The sequence below is a fragment of the Acartia tonsa genome, chromosome 8 (assembly GCF_053477335.1).
Source record: "Acartia tonsa isolate MP-2025a chromosome 8, ASM5347733v1, whole genome shotgun sequence".
NCBI classification, from domain to species: domain Eukaryota; kingdom Metazoa; phylum Arthropoda; class Copepoda; order Calanoida; family Acartiidae; genus Acartia; species Acartia tonsa.
In genome coordinates this window covers 21,952,740-21,971,913 of record NC_137267.1, presented here as the reverse complement: position 1 = coordinate 21,971,913, position 19,174 = coordinate 21,952,740, and the positions used below count along the sequence as shown (strand labels likewise).

General features: G+C 32.0%; 2 protein-coding genes across 2 annotated transcripts in view; both read left to right on the top strand.

Moving 5' to 3' along the window:
* LOC145326526 (uncharacterized) overlaps nucleotides 1-13,016 on the top strand; it is a 31,089-nt gene extending 18,073 nt beyond the window's left edge. Inside the window, exons 13-21 of the mRNA XM_080169896.1 lie at nucleotides 304-403; nucleotides 1,050-1,170; nucleotides 1,340-1,384; nucleotides 1,761-1,798; nucleotides 2,169-2,579; nucleotides 11,066-11,134; nucleotides 11,280-11,586; nucleotides 11,802-11,847; nucleotides 12,891-13,016. Of these exons, the coding sequence (XP_080026022.1) occupies nucleotides 304-403; nucleotides 1,050-1,170; nucleotides 1,340-1,384; nucleotides 1,761-1,798; nucleotides 2,169-2,579; nucleotides 11,066-11,134; nucleotides 11,280-11,586; nucleotides 11,802-11,847; nucleotides 12,891-13,016 (1,263 nt within the window). The remainder of the gene's footprint in view (nucleotides 1-303; nucleotides 404-1,049; nucleotides 1,171-1,339; nucleotides 1,385-1,760; nucleotides 1,799-2,168; nucleotides 2,580-11,065; nucleotides 11,135-11,279; nucleotides 11,587-11,801; nucleotides 11,848-12,890) is intronic.
* A 3,147-nt stretch (nucleotides 13,017-16,163) lies between these two features.
* LOC145326525 (uncharacterized) lies at nucleotides 16,164-18,721 on the top strand. The gene is made up of 3 exons (XM_080169895.1): nucleotides 16,164-16,233; nucleotides 16,703-16,784; nucleotides 17,239-18,721. Exons 1-3 carry the CDS (start codon nucleotides 16,164-16,166, stop codon nucleotides 17,300-17,302), a joined length of 216 nt encoding a protein of 71 aa, XP_080026021.1. The 3' UTR covers nucleotides 17,303-18,721.
* The last annotated feature ends 453 nt before the right edge of the window (nucleotides 18,722-19,174 follow it).

The window sequence follows — 19,174 nt, the reverse complement described above, 5'->3', positions numbered from 1 at the left end:
TAATTTACATATGGGAAAATTTTGGTGATGTTCATCAATTTATCGGTCATTGTCTTATACCTTTAGATCCATGGATATTATGATTACCAAGAAGCTGTTTAAAGTAACTATAAAAATACGTCAAAAAATACAAATGACATATGATAGGCCAATACATGGACTAAGTTACCAATGACAGGCCAGTATATGTTTTAATTAAACAAAAGCAGGCCAGTATACGTTTTAATTGACCAATGGTAGGCCGGTATATGTTTTAATTGACCAATGGTAGGCCAGTATAACATTAACAAATGATCTGGTTAGGAGGAGCTAGAGTTGGATTCCCTGAAACAAGAAGAAGAAGAAAGTTCAGATGGAGAAAATTCTGTGGGAAGTGATGGGAAGAGAGGTGGTACTCCACAAGGTAAGAAAATTCTGTGGGAAGTGATGGGAAGAGAGGTGGTACTCCACAAGGTAAGAAAATTCTGTGGGAAGTGATGGGAAGAGAGGTGGTACTCCACAAGGTAAGAAAATTCTGTGGGAAGTGATGGGAAGAGAGGTGGTACTCCACAAGGTAAGAAAATTCTGTGGGATGTGATGGGAAGAGAGGTGGTACTCCACAAGGTAAGAAAATTCTGTGGGAAGTGATGGGAAGAGAGGTGGTACTCCACAAGGTAAGAAAATTCTGTGGGAAGTGATGGGAAGAGAGGTGGTACTCCACAAGGTAAGAAAATTCTGTGGGATGTGATGGGAAGAGAGGTGGTACTCCACAAGGTAGTGCAATTTTATATTTTTAGTAACTTTTATATTTTTGTAGTGGAAGCTTTTTATAGTGTCTAAAAAAATGACGTAATACTGGCCTGCCACATCATCGGTAATATAGTCTGTGTATTGGCCTATCATTAAATTTTAAAAAAGGAATGATATGGATATAATGCTTTCTACTCATATTTACCATTTTAAACAAAAAAAATACAAAAAATCTCTTCTATTTTTTCCCTTTATTCTTATCTTTTCTTATTTCCCTTATTCTGTATCTTAATATGGTAGCTAACTTTGTTTACTCCTAGGTCTTTCACCAATTGGAGGAGTACCTTTGCGAGGAACATCAGGCACACCTGTCTCAACACCCCTGAGGGGAGCATCGTCTGGTGGTACCCCTGGACCTGGAGCTAAAAAAAGTGGTGATAGGTACTTTTTTCATTCGAACCCAAGAGAGGGGGGGGGGGATCTTTTATGATTATTGAAAATTGGCTGTTTCTGTGAAGTACAAGTTGTCGCAAATATAGGTATAAGATATTTCATCCGTTATTTTATAAAACTTATTCATGATTATTTCAATTTTACATTTTATTTTCAGCTCTGAGTTAAATCACAAGCTAACAGATATTTCAAATAACGTCAGGTATGATTACAGCGCAGCTGCTCTTCAACTTGTGCGTATATGTCTCAAACTCAAACAAACAGCATTAGTTGTTAGCATGGCACTTTCTTGCCCTTCATTCACAAATTTAATGTTTCCGCTACCAACATTTTTACAAACACTAGAAAGTTCTAGTGATTCCCATGATGATTAAGTTTGCAATGTTATTATTTCAATTTATTAATGTTTTCGAAGAAAATTGAGAGAAAAAATCTTCTCTAAAGAAAACATCAAAAAAATTTAATGCTAATCTTTTTAGTGCTTTGTGTAAAATTATTTTTTTGATATATAAATTTTGTTAATTAAACAATACGTCTGTATATTCTTTAAATAAAATATTAAAATTACTTTTTTTCAGAAGTGATACACCAAGTTCTGGAATGAGCAGAAATTTAGGTAATCTTTAAAATAATTTAATTTTGTCTTTCAGTTGGTTATTATAGTCAGTTACGCTCACAGCTGTACATTATCCATAAAATAAAGTAAAAGGATCTTTGTCTAAATGTTCTGAAGGATCTAATGATCTAACCACTGAACCAATATGGTTCTCCTTCACAGGGTAGGTTCTCATATGTCCTGCGAGGGTTTCAAGTGAAAGGGGACGACTCCCCCCCCCCCCTCTTCCCTCAAGGGTCCCAAGAGGCCTCAAGTGTCGTAGCTCTAGTAATACGCCAAAAAAAACATTAAAAGATTTTCTTGTTTTTATTAGATACATTTTTTCTTATTTCTCTATTAAAATCTAAATTTTGACTATAAAATTTTTCAGATGGTTTTTCTGTATTGCACAGTAACTCAGCGGACACTTTGAATCCAAATAAGAAACTACCCGTAAAAACCGGTTTATACTCCCCCTCCTCCACCTCAAGCCTTGTGACGTCATCAACAAAACTGACCCCGCTAGGGGGCAACAGTGTAGTGACGCCCAACAGCAGCAGTGCAGGCTTGAGCCTTCCCAAAACCGGTTTGAAGATGTTAACCGGTGGTGGCAATCCCTTTGGGCCAGGGCCCAATAGCCTTAATAACGGCGGGAGATTGGTGGGAGGCTTTCCCGCCAATTTTGGCGGATGTAGTATGAGTGTAGGGGGAGGTATGATGGGAGGACAAGTGGATGGCGCAAAGGCCAGTTCTGTGGGGGGTAGTGCGCCTAGCACCCCCATCAGTAAACTCTCTCCCTCAAGTAAGTAATATTTGAAGCGCAGCTATCACACAACTGAGTATGTCCGTTCGTCCATACATCATGGTCAGACAAAATGACTTTAAAATAAGATTTTTTAAAACTAATATACAAGATAAACTTTTTTGTTCTTCTGAGCCCTGGACTTGAATTATCCTATAATGAACTAGAGGAATCTCAGTACCTCAGATCTGATAAGCTACCCTGTAAAGAAGAACCATATCGGTTCAGTGGTTAGTGAGATCCTTCTGTACAGACAGACACAGATCATGTTACTTTATTATAAGGATTCATCTATGAAACAAATGGACGTTACCTTCTTTAAACATAATGTTAAAAAAAAAAATTGCTTTAATTGGAGTCTCTTTCAATAAAAAGTTCTTAACATTATTTTGTATTTGTTTTGACATAATTTTGCAGTTATTTTTTGCACATATTTTTCTGCACCTCTCCTTTCAGACTTTTTACTTTAGCAGACATATTTGAAAAGATGGTGCTTCAAAAATATCTAAGAAGTTGTCTATGACGTCTAAATGGCTAGGAAGGGAGCGTACATTTGACTTTAAAGTAACTGGTTCCCAGAGTTTTATAAACATGATCTCTCATTTGTTGACTGAAATCTTGATTGGTTGGTTTAAACTAAAAGTGTTCAAACTTGTCAACCAAAAATTTTAAGAAAATGTACATCATTTTATTGTTCATTGTCTTAGACCTTTAGATCTTTGTGTCATGGCTAAAACCTTATTTACATACAAGTTTTCATTTTAATTTTAATTATTTAGTACTAGCAGTTGCGCCCCTAGTATCAAGGGGTACGTAAGTCATATAAATAGCCTAAAACCATTCCAAGGCTTACATATAAAAATAAAATAGTTTAAAATCACCCCAGGACATATGTAAAGCTTCCCTAAAAAGGAGAACTTAATAAGTTCAGTAGGTATTGAAATCTTATGCTTCAGACAAAAAATCTTACAAATCTATATAAAGGATTGCAACTAAAAACCTTTATCTACCATATAATACGCTGTGTTTCGCTCTATCAAATATTTAAATTTATAAAACTAAAATTGCTAAATCAATTAATTGTTAGGGAATTGAATTTTTATAAATACTAAGGAATTTTATAAACTTTTGAAAAAATCATAAAAATAATTGTAGCGCCACCCAAAGCTTATTTTGTTAGACCCCATGCCAAATATTGAGGTTATCAACTCAAGGAGATTTCTTTTCAGAGGTTGGGCTACAAAATAGCAACATAGGATTATTAGGAAAATAAATATTTAAAAAAAAGATGACAACACCCATAAAAGCACGAACCAGAAAGACATACAAAGAAACATTAACAAATAAAGAGTAACAAAGCATTCAATATTAACCATTATAATGGAAGCATAAACAAAAACTTCTGTATAAATCTATTCCAAAATTACTTAAACATAGGATGCTTGATGTGGACATACTTACATTTTGAAACTTGATTATAGTTATGCTTCATATGTAACATTATACTTGGTAATACTAAGAATTCTATACTCCTAAAACAGGTCGATTATAGCATATGAATAGCCAAAAAAAAACAGTCAAGCTTAAAGTGAACATACTTTCAGTTATGATTATAAGGTTGCTACGCTTTCAAAATTGTACTGAAGGAATCATAATAGTACCAGATTTGAAATCATTATGACAATTCCTAAATCAATAGTCGACCCTAAAAGTAGAAAACCCCCTTTTAAAAAAAATTAAATGAAAGAAAACGAAGTATGGGGTTTCTTCGTATTTTCACAGTAGCTTTTCATGGTTTATGTTAGGTAAGGTTAGTTAAATGTTAATATTTAGGGATAGGAAATTGGCCCGGCGGGGTTAGAGCCCTCCACAGGGGCTAGAAATAGAAGAAAATTTACTGTGAAAATAACCCGCTACTTCGTTTTTTTACATGATCTAAGTTATCAACAAAAGGATTTTTTTCATGCTGAGGGGGGCGCAGAGTGGATTTAAATTCCCCTATCAGCATAAAGTATCTCCAACAAGTGTACAAAATTGTTTCAACGTTTGACCGAACTATGTTGAATATGACATCAATCGGTATAGGTCGGCCAAGCTCACTTTTTTGATGACACTATAAGCTGCTTCAAATAATCTTATAATTAAAAATCACATGATGCACATTCTACACTATTCCTGGTTTTACGAATGAAAAATAGCAGAATATCAGGAATAAAGTAAACAAAAATGGATACAAATATAATTAATTTTTTATTGTTTCTATGGTCAGTAATGAGTTGCCATCCCAACAGATCCACTTTACCCTTTTTTACCTTCATTATAAAAATAAATTGAAACCTAACCTGATCTAAAGTAATAAACAAACAAACGAAAAACTACCCCCACCTTCCCTCCCTTATCTTTAATTTATTTAAAATATGGGGGCGATTCCTATAAACGTGCATCGTACAAATTTGTATTGTTGTCTATCAGTATCCCTTTATCCTTGAAAGTTGGGGGGGGGGGGGGAGATTCTAGGAAGACCCTATTGTTTTGAAATAAATAGTAGCAAATCTGACTCCATTGTTCCCAGCTCATAGCAAAAACTTAGACCTCAATAAATTTTGCTCATACAATAGATGTACAAGAAATAGATAGATAGTTGATTTACTTTTTCCTCTTAGAATGGGCGATACAAGACTTGTTTAAAAATTGAGTTGATTAGTAAGCTTATAAATAATAAAAATAGAAGTTCAGAATAATGTACAAAAAGCATGACCAGTTATCCTTAATCTGAATTAGAACATGCTTCATAATTCTCTTTCAGATGGTTAAGCTAAAGTTTAAGAACTAACAATTATTTCAGAAAGAGAGGTAGAAGGTACAGAGATAGTTTATTTGAAGACAGATTATACTTTACCCCTATCAATTGAACTTATTTTTTTTACAAAGATGTTATGAGATTTCTAGTTGGAAAAACTAACCAACAAAATTCTTAAAGAAGGTGTTTCAACTTTTTTTTTTATAGCTAGCCGGTTCTTTTAGAAAGTAGTAGATGTAAAATTTTTCATAGAATTCAGATATGCAATCGGTTTTTTTGTAGACCTCTTATTTTTTAAGTAATTTAAGTTTTTTAAAAAAATAATTAAGTCGGTTTTAAGGTACTAAAACGCAACAAAATAAAAGAAGAAAATGGCCAGTAAGAACAAAAATAGTAAGATCTTTAATTTGACACCTTACTTTTAAAATTCTGTTGAGTAATATCTGTTTTATTGTAGTTTATATACTATATTGTAAACTTTTTTTTCAATTTTGCTTACAATGAATTTGTAATATTTTTCTGATTCTAAAGGTATATATGAACCCATATTTTTTTATCTGTGAAATAATAAAATTAAGTTCAAAGTCACACTGAAAAAATTATTTACTGCATCGTATTACAGACAATTTTCCACGAAAATTAAAATGAATACCTATAATAAAATTAATACTATGTTCGTTAGCCCCTCGGAGCTAACAAAACTGAATTTAATTTTACAATTGTTCATTTTAATTTCCGCGGAATATATATATTTACGATGCGATAATAAATAACTATTACTTAGTGTTGAGGGGAACATTTTTATTGTTGAATATCCTATTCCTGTTTCCCTGTATAGATAGGAAGTTATGAATTATTAACAAAAACTCAGTGGTTTATTATAAGAAGTAGTTTTGGCTAAAAATAAAGAAAATACTCTTTTATTAATATTATATTTATATTTATAACCAAAAAAATACTAAAAAATATATTTTATTATCAACATATCAAGATTTTGAACTGAATAGCCTGACAAATCAGTCTTATTTAAACTCTTGTTGAAGTTATAGATTTATAGACACAGTTATAAAATTGGGCTAAAATTATTGGAAGAGAAATTAGGTATTTATCGCATCAAATTATAGGAACCTAGTAATAGTGTCTAACTTTTTATCTTTGTGACGTAACAAAAATCCACTTCTTTTTTAGGGGTTTCCTTTCCCACCTCCCCTCTCATCCTTTGTTACGTCACTAAGATAAAAAGTTAGACACTATTACTAGGTTCGTATTATAGACATCTTTCTGCGGATATTAGAATTGCAAATTATAAAACTATTTGGGGAAAATTAAACTGGTATTGATTTTACGACTTTTATTTTTAAATTCGTGGAAAATTGGAACACAATGCGATGCATGATTTTTCAATTTGGCTCAATTCTGGTTCTATTCCAGCGGATATTAATCGTTTTGGAGGCCAAAGTTTTATTAGGTATGAGGACATTAGTAGACTGTAGTAAATTATACTGGAATACTTATTTATCTCATCGTATTATAGACAGCTTTCCGCGGAGAAGCCCTACTTGAAACCTAAATCTTATAAACATACTCGCTCAATAGTCGGCTTAAAAACTTTAAGGAATCTTGTTGGTTGGTTTGAACATTAAACAAGCAATGCTTAAACTTTTCAACAAATTTTTGTACTTTCTAAATTAAGAGTCAAGTTAATTTCATTGGTTTTAAATATTATTTTTCTATAATAACAAGAAAATAATTACAAATAATTTTAACGCAAATAAGGTTATTTCTAGTTCAATTTTTAGTAAAACCGTATTATTTTTTATCTGCTTAATCTATTGAAAAGCTAAATTTTGAATAAAAATCTAAGAATAGCTCTTTTCATAAATAAAGTACCTAATATAAAAAACAAATTTAAAAGTAATAGATAATTAGATTATCTTAAACTTAATCCTATATTTTCATTGGAAAAAATCCCTTTCTAGTTACATGTTAGGAATGCTGCTACTGTAAAACTAGAGCATGTCTGTACATCCTTCCGCCCATGGCCGTCAAAATTTATCGGTAATATCTGGATTTGCAAGCAAGGTATCTTTGAAAGGTATTTCAAACAATTTGCACCCTTTAACCCTCTAAAAGCAAATTGTCTTGGGTAAACTTTTGTCTATAGTTAGGTAAAATATGGATTTTTTTAAAATAAAGATTACATTATATATTACCCCGTCCCGTTTTAGAAAAATTTTGTTAAAATTTTTGCCCCCAGCCATAATATGGTTGATTTATGCAAAATAATGACCCATGCAAAATAGTTTTTCTGTAATGCAAAAATTGCGATGGTACAAGCACTGCAAAGTTTTTAAAATTTGCAAAAAGACCTGTTTTTAAAGCTTTTGTACCATCTCAATTTTAAAGATTTTTACAAAATTTCAATTCTAGTGTGCCGATACAAACCTGAAATTTACCAAAAAAAATGGGGGCAGTCTCAATTATAACATATGAAGGACAAAGGTGCAGCAAGTAATTTTCCAAAGTAAAAATTGCCAAATTTCATACATTATTAATAGGGTTAAGCCGGATTGGACGGATACGGATATCCGACTGATTCAAAAGGCTGGATATCTGGTATTCAGGTTTATATTGACACACTAGAATTGAAATTTTGTGAAAATCTTTAAAATTGAGATGGTACAAACTTTTTAAAATCTGCAAAAAGACCGTTTTTAAAGCTTTTGTTCTATCTCAATTTTAAAGATAATAATTTGCTGCACCTTTGTCCTTCATATGTTATAATTGAGACTGCCCCCATTTTTTTTGGTAAATATCAGGTTTATATCGACACACTAGAATTGAAATTTTGTAAAAATCTTTTAAATTAAGATGGTACAAGAGCTTTAGAAACAGGTCTTTTTGCAAATTTTAAAAACTTTGCAGTGCTTGTACCATCGCAATTTTTGCATTTCAGAAAAACTATTTTGCATGGGTCATTATTTTGCATAAATCAACCATATTATGGCTGGGGGCAAAAGTTTTAACAAATTTTTTCTAAAACGGGACGGGGTATTATATATATATTTTTTTAAGCTCTATTTTCCTGGTTTTTTTATGTATTACACTTTACTATTATTTATACTTCAAAATCTTGAAGAATGATACTCAAAAAAATAGTCCTTGTCATAATTTATTTTATAAATAAACCTAAAGAACATCTCATACTTGGATGAATCTTTATTATTGGCTTCTTTTACTTTAATATCAGTAGCGAATCTTATCTACACGTCTTTTGGTTTGGTTGGTCAGTCAGTCAGCCGGTTTGTTATTAATCCTTGTATAAAAGTAAAGTTTCTGTCTGTACCATAGGTTTTGTCAACTGCTGAACCGATATGGTTCTCATTTACAGTTTGGCTTTTAGATTCTTGGAAGATTTGGGTAGGGCACCACCACATCCAAAAAAAAAATTACCCCCCCCCCCCAAAAAAAAAAAATAATTTTAATTACTTTTTCTTGTTGAAACTAAAATTGAAAGTGGGGGATAAAATTACCCATCAAGTACCCCTAGAGGCCGAGTAGAAACTAAATTAACAGTTCTTAAATAGGAAAGCTTAACTATTGAAATAAAAACTTGTAGGATATCCATACGGGATCTTTGTATGTCTCTTTACTTAACCTAATCTACAACAAAATACGTTTAGAAGTTTATAATTTTGTATTTTTAAAACTTCCAAATGAAGCTATAGCCCTTTATAAACCTTGTTAAATTCATCCGAAAAAAGATTATGTGTTACTTAATTAAAGCTATCAAACCAATATGGCTTCTTTTTTCGCTTTATTCAGACCAAAATAGAATTTACTTAGAATAAGTTATAAAAATATTAATTTATATAAAGATTTAGTTTTTTTATAGATTTTGTTAAAGGAAGTCTAAATAAGGCTTCAAATATTTATTTTTAAAAAAAGTTTGTTCCTGTTTGGTCTACCTTAATACGTCGCGTCGTTTTTCATATAAACCCCTATTAAAGGGGGGGGGCTATTGTAAATCAATATTCCGGGGAAGAGGGGGCTTATTAGACCTCCCATCCCCCTTCAACCTATGGAAACCTTAAGAGGTATAAAAACAAACTAAACAACCAACGTTGCTAGAAATTAAAAATCATGCTTATTAAAATTAATTTTACCGCCATGGCACCGTTAATTATGATTAAAAACGGCAAGAACGGCAGAAAAAAATGCAACAAAAAAAGTAAAAAGGTGTATAATTTCACAAAGCCTTCTTGAATTTTCTCAATTCACAACAAGCGTTAAAGTAGTTTTGTATGTCATGTATATTATTGTTACATTAAAAATTGAAAAAAAGCAGTAGAATTAGAGTTTAAAAGGTACATTAAAATTAAACATTGTAAAAACAATTAAAATCTTGGGGTTGTATTATTCCTAAGATAAATCATTATATTGGGCATTAAAATACGCTCTTTATGATATTTTTAAGCAGCTATAAAGTATGATATACATACGTATAAAAATTGTATTTTCCGACATATATTCATCATTCTTTTTATGTCACTCTTCACACAATATAAACTTATTCATATTCACCACAGATATAGGGATAGACCAATGGTTGATAAATTAATTTTTTAATATATTTCATATGTAATATATTCGGCCATTTGTAATATCTTTTAATAAAAGTAACAGGATCTCGCTAACCGATATGGTTCTCCTTTACTATGTAGCTTCTCCTAGGTCATAGGTAGGTTTATAATTATTTGGGGGAGGGTATCACCACCCTCCCAAAAAAAATTAGCCCCTAGAAAAAAATTACAACTCCAGAAAATTTTACTTTTTCTCTATTTAAAAATTTTGATAAAAGATTTGGTCTTTAAATTCATTCCGCATCCCCCCTCCCTCAAGTGCCCCTAGAGGATTCTAAGAGGCGCAGCTAATAGTATGAAAATAAAGTGTTAGTAAAAATGAGGGATCTTAGGGATATGACAATGGACTGTGAAAGTGTACCAATAAAGAATTAATAAAAGTACCTAAAGTCAATAAATACGAGAATGTATTAGAAAATCTTTAATTAGTCTAATGTACCCCCGGCCCCCCCCTCTTCCTTCCTGATATTTATATTCTCATATAACAACCTCTAGGAGGGGAAGGTAAACCACGAATCCCTCCAGCCCTGAAGAATAATAAATATGATGTTTGAAGACATGGAGTGAAATTTTATATTCTTTTGTTCACACTCAAAACACCAAAAAAGATTTATTTTTAGATGACAAGGATGATAACATTTTTTGTAGCTTCTCTCCGTTCGTCCGTCCTACCGTCGCATTTCTTGTTTATAAGAGGATTTTATTGATCTATTGTCCAAAATGTATTATTTTACAATTTAAGAAAACAGTCAATTTTGGTTATTTTTCTTGTGTTATATTAAGAAACTAGCGGATGTGCTCCAAGCTTTGTTTTAGAAGTAGCCCAAGAATTAAATAGCCTTAAACAATACATTGACCTAAAAGAATCTCAAATGAAATGGAGAACTCAATCTGTTTAGTAGTTATCAAAATCTTAAGCTGCAGACAAAAAACAGCTTACCACTTAACATATCTATGGGGTAATGACATTATTTGCCTAAACAAATTGATGTCACCAACAAAAAAAATGAACCCAACGAGACTCTAAACAGTAAACATTTCAGGTATATCACTGCCAGGAACACCTGGACCTCATCCACCAAATCAAAATGAATCTCCAAGACATATTTCAGGTAAAACTTGGCCAAGGTCTACCTCAGTACGTGGACCATTTACATTAAAACTTCTATTTCATTGCACCACCTTTATACAGAGTTATTAAAATTAGTGATTTAGATTTAGATTATCAATAAAATTCCTTATTGAAACTCTTTTTAGGATCAAATCGGCCATCTTGTGAATATCAGAGCAGTTACCCAACAAACGGCGGCGGCTACACGCCTTCTCCCCGCCCCTCAGCCTCTTCCATGGGACTACCGGGCAGTGGGGGCGGATCAGTACGGCCCTATATATCACCAGGAGCAGGGGGAGGGTCAAGACTTGGGGGCTACTCAGTACCTGGAGAGACATCTGTGGGTGTTAGAGGAAACTATACTTCTGGAGCAGAGACGCCTGGCAGTGTCAGAGGGAACTATACTCCTGTGCCTTCAGACGCCACTTCACCCAATTATCCTGGCTCGCAAAGGTATATTTATATAAAATTTTTGAATTACAGTTATTATACAAATAGGATATAAAGAGCTTTCCCTCAAATATCCTATCGAGCAATGATCCCCCTACACACACACATAGACCCATGTTTTTGAATAAATTGTAAATAAGGGGATTGATGGTAGTGCCTATACTTGTAATGTCCTAACAACTAACATCTACCTCCCTAACATTATTTTCTTACTTCAGGTTTATGAGTCCCCAGTATTCAGGAAACTATGCTTATTACTCACAGGTAAAACATTATCAGATATGAAATATGCATCTTACATCTATGACCATAGTAGCTATAATAATAATACTATATTAGATATAATAACTATAATTATTAGAATGTGAACTACCAGTATGGTGGCTACTATGATCAGAGTGGCTATAATAACAATACTATATTAGATATAATAACTATAATTATTAGGATGTGAACTACCAGTATGGTGGCTACTATGACCAGAGTGGCTATATTCACAATACTATATTAGATATAATAACTATAATTATTAGGAAGTGAACTACCAGTATGGTGGCTACTATGATCAGAGTGGCTGTATTCACAATACTATATTAGATATAAAAACTATAATTATTAGGAAGTGAACTACCAGTATGGTGGCTACTATGACCAGAGTGGCTATAATAACAATACTATATTAGATATAATAACTATAATTATTAGGATGTGAACTACCAGTATGGTGGCTACTATGACCAGAATGGCTATAATAACAATACTATATTAGATATGATAACTATAATTATTAGGATGTGAACTACCAGTATGGTGGCTACTATGACCAGAGTTGCTATATTCACAATACTATATTAGATATAATAACTATAATTATTAGGATGTGAACTACCAGTATGGTGGCTATTATGACTAGAGTGGCTATATTCACAATACTATATTAGATATAATAACTATAATTATTAGGATGTGAACTTCCAGTATGGTGGCTACTATGACCAGAGTGGCTATAATAACAATACTATATTAGATATAATAACTATAATTATTAGGATGTGAACTACCAGTATGGTGGCTACTATGACCAGAGTGGCTATATTCACAATACTATATTAGATATAATAACTATAATTATTAGGAAGTGAACTACCAGTATGGTGGCTATTATGACCAGAGTGGCTATATTCACAATACTATATTAGATATAATAACTATAATTATTAGGATGTGAACTACCAGTATGGTGGCTACTATGACTAGAGTGGCTATAATAACAATACTATATTAGATATAATAACTATAATTATTAGGATGTGAACTACCAGTATGGTGGCTACTATGACCAGAGTGGCTATAATAACAGTCCAACTAATCCGTACAACAGTTATTCTTCAAAAGGGACATATTTAATACCAGCTAAACAAAATTTATTATAAAAAAGTTAAAAGTCAAAATTAGTTTTTTTATATGAAGATAAGCCTTCCGAAGCAGCTCGTAGTTTGGGAGATGTTAGGTTCGAATCTCTGACAACTGCGTCATAACCAAAGCCGTTAAATATTGCTCCAACTGCTGCTATGTCAGAATGGTTAGAATAGGGGGGATGCCTTGCCCTTAAACACCAACATACTTAGGACTTTCAGACAAAAGTCGTGCAATCAAAGTGACGACCATAGAGGTATTTATCAAGTAAAAATCATATTTATAGTACATTTGCACCCCCTGTACTTTATTTCCTAATTGTATATTTTTTGTTATTGGTCTCCCTGTTGTAAATTTGCCAATTATTATGTTTTGTGGTTTCTATTATGATGTGAAAATAGGCCCAGCTTGTGTGTGTGAGTGTGTATGTGTGTGAGTGAGTGTGTGTGTGTGAGTGTGTGTGAGTGTATGTGTGTGTAAGTGTGTGTGTTTGTAAGCTATGGTGACGGAAGCAAGCATTTAATTGTAGTCATCACACAAATCTTTACTGAAATTTTCGGTTTCTAAAAAAATGCTTAGTTGATCACAGAACTCCCCCCTCCTTATTTAGAAATGTATTAAAAATAAGAGGGGGGTGAGTATTTTTTCAAGTTAGGTCAGGTTATAAGATGTGTACATGATAGCCCCACAGGGTTTGGCATAGAAAAAATAATCTCCTCTCCTCCCCCCCCCCCCCTTTATTTTCAAATCATTACCAAAAAAATAGGAGAAAGGGGTTTTTGTGCTCTGTGGACACATTGAGGTGAAGCACCATGTTCTCAAAATACAGAAGAGTAAATAATGTGTATAACCATCAGAATAATAATATTGTAAAATTATTAAAATATTTTTGGTTTGAATGAAACTAAGTAAGATGGATAACTTCCCACTTGCACACAATATTATACCTTACATAATTTTATATTGCTTACCAACGGCTGCGCCTCCAAATTCTAGAAGGGACGGTTGGTGGTTTCCCTCAAAGTGCGTTGTTGATCATAGAAACCCCTCCTAATTTTAACAGATGAAAGAAGGGGAATATTTTAACTTTAGGATAGGTTAAGTTTGGTTATTATCGGTACAGGATTACCCCTAAGAGGTTACGTTATCGCAGGTAAAGGTCTTTGATAACAGATTTCTTAATTGAAAAAAAATCATATTATTTGTGATTTAAAAACGTGCATAAATTAAGTATCAAAGTTATACGTTTCTGACGGACTGACCGACCGACCATAAATATAGACAAGCCTTAAATATTCTATCATGATCAAATTGATCATCTAATTTATTCCAGCCGTTTGATAAAATATGAAAATTGTTTAATTTTTCTTATATTTTGTTTAAACTATAAGGGAAAACAACCAATAGAGTAGATTAGAATAACGAAAGCAAAAAAAATTTAAAATTCATAAAATAATCAGAATTAAATAGTTAATAAATTCTTATAAATGTAAAAACTACCAATCAATATTATGAATATTCGTAGTATTGTAAAAAGGTAAAAAATAGGCTAATTTTACCTATAAGTAGCTCAGCAATAATACGCTAACAATTTGAAAGAAAGAGCATTGTTAATAACAGGACAATTATTATGACATATCTATGAAATATAATATTAAACATAGAAAATTAGCGAATTAGAACTTGTCTCACCCTTATTGTGTTGATTATGATTGTACTTTTGCAGATTAATGCACAGACAAACATACCCTAGTTATAGAGTAGCTACGCCGCTGAAATTAAGTATATTATTATTTGAATAATTGGTTTAATCGTTGTGTTCCATGGGTTTAATAATGACACCCGCAGGGCACATACAGTTAAATATCCAGGGATCTAAAGGGATAATACAATGGCCGAAAAACTGATGTTCATAGTTTATCTCCAATATCTACACAGAATTACCCATTCTGAAGATTACAATTAGTGGATAAAACGATTGGAAACTCCATTGAATTAACCAACCAATCAAATCTCAATAAAAAGTCCCCAAAGTTGTTGAGCAAAAGAATAAGAAAACTTTATTATAAAACTTTGGGGACTAGTGTAATAAACAGCCCAATGTCCACTTACTTCCTGTAAATTTCCAAGCTTTTCATCAAGATTATTAATTTAGGGTTTATTCTAAATTATTGATGTCTGAATGCATAGAAATGTTTTTCCCGTATGGTTTTGAAACCGATAACTATCCGATGGATTAGAAACGGTTATCAGCTATCGTATTACAAACAATTTTCCATGAATATCAAAATAAAAATCGATACCAGTTTTGTTATTCTTTACCTTCGGACCCTCGGGGCCAATAATACTAGTTTTTTTAATCCGGGGAAAGGTGTCTATAATACGATATGATAATAGCTATTGTTGTAAGTCATTTTTTGTGCATTTGTCAAGTAAAACAAAAAGCTTTGCAACTGTTTTAAAATTCAAACATACAAAGCGACATATTTACAAAAGAACTTTTTTTTTAAATTTTCAAAGCCTAAATTTTAAGTAGAAAATAACCAAATATTATTTCAGTATAATTATAGTTTAACCTTAAATAAAGAACTTGTAATAGCCACCAAAAGCCTAGTTTAGTGGTTATCTAGCTGCTTATACCAGCTGCTTGTACTCTAATAGATCCAATGATATTGTAATGTGTTTATATCTATTTTTTATCGTTTTATCTACCTTGACCCTAAACAATTTTTAACAAGGATGATAACATCCTTGATAGCAAAGTCTTGAAACAGTGTGACAAACGAACATTAACACTTGTTAAGTATCGGAACTGAATAAGCTCAATGTAAATGGATATTTCGAAACAAAATTTTAAGTAAATTTGTTTTAAAAACTACTTAAATATAGTTAACTGTTTAACTTAAAGACATAAGACTATATAATAGAGATGCTTCACTTATAACATTGTCCTAGGAATCAGTTGAATCAGATGAATAAGATAATTATATCAAATAAAAATTGGTCATCAAAAAGTAAAAATCAACATGTTTAAAAAGGACGTACAGACAGTCTGGTAACGATAATGAAGTTGCTTCGCTTTCTAAATCGTACCTAACTAACACAGAAATTACCATGCCAAGTTTAAAATCCATAGGACAATTCCAAAAGCTGGTATTAAGTAAATGAGCTCTGTAGGTGACTACCCAGTTTACGACGGAGATTGTTATTACTACTCTCCTCAGCCCCCCGCAGGTAATATAAATTATGTTTTTAAATTGTTTAATTTGAAGTCTCTAAGTCAAAAATTGCTCTCACAGGAGGCTTTTAAAGATTTCTGGAAACCTGGAGGATCAGGACCTGCAGGATCATACCTCGAACCTAAAACTGACTTGAACACCTTTATTTTATATAAGGATTTACTACTAGAGGATATTGTAGTATTTTGGTAAGACAAAATGCTTTTTTTAAGTCAAAAAATTTTTTACTTTTTACCTGGATGATCCTGCCAGGTTTGCTGGCATCCTGTGCCCACCAGGAAGGAGATATTCAAAAATTTTAACTCTGAGTTATGTGTCATACCCATATTTAAAAAGTCACTCAGTTATAGCTCTCTGTCTTTCACATACAGAAAATGAGATAGAAAAAAATTGGAGGGGGGGGGGGGGTTGAGGGTTAAAGTAGGAAGGAAAGTAACATAAGATGATAATATTCTTTTGAGTAGGAGGCCCCGCAGGACCAGGAGGACCTAACCCTGGACAAGACATTCCTCTCAACCCAAATCAACCTCTCCCTCCAGATTTTAGGTAAAAATATTTTACATCAGATTATTCATTTTAACTGACAATGGTGACAACGTTAATAAAAAGCGAAGCTCAAAAATTGACCTGGCTATCCTATACCGTGAAGCTTATTGTAGATCCAGCGAAAATTTATAACTAATATGGGTAGGGTACCTTCAACCTCCAAATGAAAATTGTCCCTGGCAAAAATTACCCCTCTTCAATAAAAATGAATTATAACTTAATGTATAACAATATTAAAGGAAGTGGGTCGACTTGCCATCCCCAATAATTAACAAAATTATTCCTCCTTATAACAAAATTATTTGTTGAAAAGTTTGGAACCGACCAATCAAAATTCAATAAAATTACTCGACTTTTTATAAAACTTTGGTTACATGTGTATTGTGCAATTTACAGTCAAATGTCCCCTCTCTCAATGGATTTTAAGAATTATTATGAATTTTATTTAATTTAGCTACGTGAACCAGAATGGCAGTGGTATGGAATCTTACAATCCAGATTATTATGCTATGGGCTAAACAAATTTAGTAATTTTAATCATTTTAATTGTTAGATAAATGTAATAAGTTGATTTATGTTATTTCGCCACTGAAGGGTTAAATAAACAAATAATTGCTTTGATAAATTCAAAATGCTTTGTTGTAACTAATGTAAGAATTAAATGTGATGATCATTATGTATGTTTTTTATTATTTTTGTGTTATTTTACTTAAAGAACTATTCTAGTTCATACAAAATCCAAAGCAATAAAAAAAGTCTTTCTATGAACAAAAGTGAAAATGCCTAATATCCAAAACTCAAAAGGCAGTCCTTAAAGAAATGGCCTTACATTTTTTGTTGCTTATTTATTAAATGTAAAAAAAACTATCCTGACAGGTATTGTAATTAAATCAACCTAAAAATAATCTCAATGTGAAGTGATATTTGAAAATTAGGCAATAATACTAAATAAAAAGTGATTCTTATAGTTAATTGTATAAAAAAAAACTTGAAATCAACTGTTGTATACGTGTTTTAGTTATAACATTTTTGATAATTAGATAATTTTGTTATTATGATTTGTTTTAAATATGCCTTTATATCATTTTTTATGCTTTTTTCAAGTAATAGAAAAATGACTTCATTTGTAAGTAAACTGAAAATTTGCCGCCATGCTTGTGGCTTGGCGGCAAATTCTAACAATTGTTTTCTCTCACAACTCTTTCTCTCAACACACACACACACATACATACGCACAAAGACAAATGCACTGTATAAATTCCCCCATTTTTCCCATTCCCCTTTTTCTATTTTTTATCTTCCAGCCTTATACCTTCCCGTTTTAAAATACAAAACAATAGATTTATTACCCTAGACGGCCACACACAGTAATACATTATTAGAGTAAAGCACTAAAGAGGGAAAGGGTTAAATAACTTTATATACATATAGCACTTTTCCTGTGCCGACTCTTAATTGGGTAATTAAAAATCAACCAATGGTGTGGTGTGTATTAACAGAAAACAATTTGGTAGCAGACGAATAAGGTCATTGAAAAAGGGAGGGAGGTAGTTATCTGTAAATACTTCTATACTATAGATCTGTTAATACAACAACTTATATAGGAATTTCTAGCAGACAAATATTTCTATTTATATTTAATTATTCAATTACATAATACTAGCGACAATTTTTTGAACTCAACTACTCAAAGCTGAATTTTTACATGAATAAAATGAATAACAAAAACTGCACCCTTTCGTACCAAACACTTTTCAATCAATAATGTGGTCGGTTTGATCCTATGCAGTGTTCCTATTGATCCAATTAAGGGATTGGATATCTAGACTTTCTATATTTCTTTATAAAACATCCCCCCCCCCCCTTCATTGAGAAACAAAACCACGACTTTTTTCATATATGGCATAAAAGTAAAAAAGGTTTTTAAACCTTCAACACAAAAACTTTCGACATTTAATTCTTATTTTTATGTTTTCAGTATATAAACATAGTAAGTCATAATAACATTATGAGAATAGAGTTTTCTTTAAGTTGTAGAAAATGCTGACATTAATATCTGGCTTTTGTTGCAAAAATTTCGATAATTAATAAGTTTTGAAAAAGTATATTTTATTAAATAAATTTTTTTTTGTAAGTCTTTGACATAAAATGTGCTTTTCTATATTACCCCTTTACACCCCTCCTAAAAGAAATTCACCCCTACTCACCCCTCTCCCTACACTCTAAACCAAAACCTATTTACCCCCAAGAGAAAAACCAAAAATCGATGTTTTTACATTATTGTCAATATTACATTTTAGCCAAAAAAATTCCACCCCCCTTTTTTTTCCTTACAGGAGCAATATATTTGAAATACACAAGTTTACAAACGATAGGCTTTTGAGAAGTAT